The sequence below is a fragment of the Sylvia atricapilla genome, chromosome 19, assembly GCF_009819655.1.
Source record: "Sylvia atricapilla isolate bSylAtr1 chromosome 19, bSylAtr1.pri, whole genome shotgun sequence".
In the NCBI taxonomy this organism is placed as follows: Eukaryota; Metazoa; Chordata; class Aves; order Passeriformes; family Sylviidae; genus Sylvia; species Sylvia atricapilla.
This window is the reverse complement of record NC_089158.1, coordinates 10,768,777-10,773,008: the sequence shown is the minus strand read 5'-3', so window position 1 is coordinate 10,773,008 and position 4,232 is coordinate 10,768,777. Positions and strand designations below refer to the sequence as shown.

Below are 4,232 nucleotides of genomic sequence, written 5' to 3'. Positions count from 1 at the left end.
ATTCAAAGGGACCCAAAGCCTTAATGCTGTAAAGCAGCAGCTAATGATGCCCAGCGGGCGTGGGGCGCGCAAGGGCGGCCCAAAGGTTGTTGATGGCCTTCCTATGAACCTCCTCAGTGTGTGACAGGTCCTTGCCTGTGGCCAGCAGAGATGTGATCAAGATGAGGGACGTCTGAGTGTTCATTACGCTGCCTACTACGCCTCCGCTGACACACTTTACATTTGAAATATAAAACACCGTTTCCACTGGGCTGCAGCACGAGCACTGAGCGTGCGGACTTGGGGAGCTCCATTAGCAAATGCAAATTGTTGGGCGCTTTGTCCTCAGCGTGCAGAAGTCTTCGGCAGTGCACAGTCCCCACCTGCCCCGGCTCCCAGGAGCTGATAACAAAGGCTTTGCGGTGCATGTCTGGCTATCGACTTGTTTATTTAAATGCACCACCTGTAGAAGAAGAAGCAGCGTTCAATTCCAAACCTGATGGAGGTGAGTCTGCTCTCTGAACGAGAGCAGCAGCAGCGTCACCGCGGCCCAGGGGGGAGAGCGGGAGAACAAAGGTATTTCACAGAACAACCTGGTACAAGAACTGTTGAGAAAAGCTGGACCACAAGCTCATTGAATCATGCAAATAATTGTTCAGGCCCCAGAACAACACCTGAAGGCTCGGGCAGCCGAAGGGAAGGGAAGGCGATGGCCCAGCAGCTCCTGGGAGCTGCAGCCCAGCGGGGCCGGGGTGGTGAGCGCTCAGCCTCCTCCTGCCTAGCCGCACTAACCCCAGTAGTGAGTAGTTATATTTATCAAAGACCATTTGCTGCAAGTGATTAACGTTAATTTGATTTCCTGTGAGTCAATTTCCTTGAGATATGGTAAATAGGCTATTACCTGTTATTGACCTTTACTTTATTAAAAAGACTTAAAATTAGCATTTATATATATACGTCCTTCCAAAAAAGTTTTTTTAATAAAGAAAAATATTTTTATAATCACATTAGACTTGTTAGCCGAGGCTATAGCTCCAAAGTTAATGTTAAATAAAAATGGTAATTAAGAGTGAATATGATGATGGTTTTTAAACTCATCTAAAGGCCTGACCCCTTCCTTTACCTCCACTTGATTTGTGGCTCCCAAGCAGAGCAGGGTGGCACTGGAGGCAGCGCTGGCAGGTGGAAGCCTTTGCCCAGGATGTGCCTCTGCCAGGATTTCCGATTCTCTCCCGGCAGGAGGGCACAAGGACCTGCTGGTGTTTAAAGAGATGCTCAGCTCCTGCTCCACGCCAGCTCACTCTTCTGGAGACCAACACATCTCCTCGGGCTGACTTGAACTGAGCAGGAAGAAATTACGTCAACGTTTCATCATGAAAGCAAAAAGTTTATTCATGTTTGAAACTACATATAACTACCACGAGGAAGACTTTTCAATCCAGGGTGTAATCCAGTTAGAAAGTAACACGAAACGGTTTAATACATTAGAATCACTGCCACAAATTATTTTCATGACTCAATCAGTTTCAGAATCGCATACAATACAAAAGAGAGAGAGAAAGGGCCCCTGCAATCCAGGGGGATGTACAGTACTGAATACTGAAGTCTGTATGCATTACAATTAGTTGTTGGTTTTTGCGTGTATTAGTAACAAGATGAAGAACATTCAAAATGCTTCTCAGTATTTACAACAGTTGCACTGTTTTGTGTCCAACCTAAGACCCCATGTTTCCACTTCCACTTCTTTAGCAGTTGCCAAGGCAACCCTGATTTGTAGGAGATTACAATGTACATTACATTTCGTGGGGAAACAAAGAGTTAATTACAAGATGCAAAAAGATAAGAAAGAGACAAACTACAGCGTGAGTATCGTTCAGAGGTAGTAAGTGAGCACTCTAAGCTACAGAACATGTTGAAAGTCTATTGGTTTGTATGAGTTCGCATGAGGTAATAAAGCTGTGTTTGATTGGTGAGATGTATAAATACTCTTTTGCTACACTATGTACAACACTCCAGATCACGGTGCTTTTTCCTTTCCTTTTCCTTTGTTTGTGGTTTGCTGCCGGGCAGAGGCACCAGCCCTTGGCAGGCGTGGGCAGCACCCAGCTCGTACTGTAAAACCCCGGGTGGTGGCGTGCACAGAGACCAGCAGCAAGAGTCGTCATCTCCCAAGAACAACCTGTGTCCGTGCCGGGATACGGAGAGGAGACTCGGGCTCCGGGGGGGCTTTAGCAAGAAAAGATGCTCCTGGTTTCCAATCTAATTTGTAAGACAATAGATCTCAACAAAAAAAAAAAAAAAAACGTGACGAATAAGGATTCTTAAACACGACCATTGTTAACCGAAATAACTGAACAGCTCTTTTTATTCCAGCTCTGTGAGAGATATGAAAAGATGAAACACAATCAAAGTCTGTGATTCCTGTCGACTTTCCATGGAAATATGCACACAATTAAATTTGGGTGAGGCGGTTCTTTGTGTCTGCTCTTGCTACTGAGGTTAAGCTTGTCCTGTACTTTTACCCTTAAGGCCAAGTAATTGGCAACTGTTAGACCAACATCATTAAAACTGCTGATAATAAATTATGATAAAATAGTTACAGGGCTATAAACAATGCTAAATCTTGGCCTAATTGGATAAAGTGCTTTTTAACATTGTGTGTTTTAAGTATAAATACAAATGATTATGATACCTTTAAAAAACAGATTTACCAAGTTTTCTAATAAGACAAGGTTTTACAGTAAAGCTGTAGGTGGTTGGCTACAAAAAACTCTTTCCTTTTTCTCCTGCAACTCTGAATGCGCTAATCAAGGCATCTCAGCTCAGGGAAAAAGTGTTGCTAGGAGATTAGTTAGAGGTATCCGAGTGCACACTTCCCGGCCCTTCTGTAGGGGAAGTCACAGAAGATGGAGTGGTTGCGTCCTGCCAGCCTCCATTAGCCTGCAAAGGCAAAAACAAGTCAATTGATACCATTGCTATTTTAATTACACACGGGCTGACTGTGGGGCTGAGGGGAGATGCTCTGGGGAGGGGATGGTCCCGCACTCCTCCAGCTGTGCCCCAGTGAGGAGAGGGATGAGCCCGAGCAAGGAAACCAGGAGCCCTCCAGCCAGATGTTGGCTGCAGTCAGGACGGTGGATTTCTGCAGAGATCATCCCCGCTCTAATGAGGAACATCCCTTCACCGGCACTTCAGCTTGTTCCCCTGGGAAGAGCAGCCTGGGGCCATCCGTGTTTAAGCCCCTCGCTGCCCAAGTTGGGGATGGCCTTTCCCCGCCGGCAGCGCCCTGGGCAGAGCTGCCCCGCCTGGTTCTCCGCACATGCCCCCAGCTCCCCGGGGCAGGGCAGAGGGGCAGAAAGCTCCTGTCCCTCTCCTGTCCCTCTCCATCCCCTCTCCATCCCCTCTCCATCCCCTCTCCTGTCCCTCTCCTGTCCCTCTCCTGCCCCTCTCCATCCCCTCTCCTGCCCCGCTCCTGCCCCTCTCTATCCCCTCTCCATCCCCTCTCCTGTCCCTCTCCTGCCCCTCTCCATCCCCTCTCCATCCCCTCTCCATCCCCTCTCCTGTCCCTCTCCATCCCCTCTCCATCCCCTCTCCATCCCCTCTCCATCCCCTCTCCATCCCTCTCCATCCCCTCTCCATCCCCTCTCCTGTCCCTCTCCATCCCCTCTCCATCCCTCTCCTGCCCCTCTCCATCCCCTCTCCTGCCCTTCTCCATCCCCTCTCCATCCCCTCTCCTGTCCCTCTCCATCCCCTCTCCATCCCCTCTCCATCCCCTCTCCATCCCTTCTCCATCCCCTCTCCATCCCCTCTCCTGCCCCTCTCCATCCCCTCTCCATCCCCTCTCCATCCCCTCTCCTGCCCCTCTCCATCCCCTCTCCATCCCCTCTCCTGCCCCTCTCCATCCCCTCTCCATCCCCTCTCCTGCCCCTCTCCATCCCCTCTCCATCCCCTCTCCATCCCCTCTCCTGCCCCGCTCCGGGCGCTCCCGCCTCAGACCTGCCTCAGCACGAGCCGCGCGGGAACAAATTTCCCTTATGTCTCGGCCAATCGAGGCAATTGCTGGAATCAATGTCTGATCGGATTTCGGCTGTGGCAGACAGCTTGTCGCTACATATTTTTATGTCAGTCAAGAAGAGGGAGGCGCGGGGCTCGTGAGTTGGGGGACGCTGAGTGGAAGTGACGGGGCGGCCTCAGCGCAGCGCCCGCCGGAGCGGCCCCGGCCCCGGCACGGAAAGGTCAGCGGGGAATGCGCC

General features: G+C 50.4%; 1 protein-coding gene across 1 annotated transcript in view; it reads right to left on the bottom strand.

Moving 5' to 3' along the window:
* Positions 1 to 1,345: 1,345 nt before the first annotated feature.
* LOC136369877 (pre-B-cell leukemia transcription factor 3) overlaps positions 1,346 to 4,232 on the bottom strand; it is a 97,641-nt gene continuing 94,754 nt past the window's right edge. Inside the window, exon 8 of the mRNA XM_066333003.1 lies at positions 1,346 to 2,919. Coding sequence (XP_066189100.1) covers positions 2,827 to 2,919 — 93 coding nt within the window. The 3' untranslated portion in view covers positions 1,346 to 2,826. The remainder of the gene's footprint in view (positions 2,920 to 4,232) is intronic.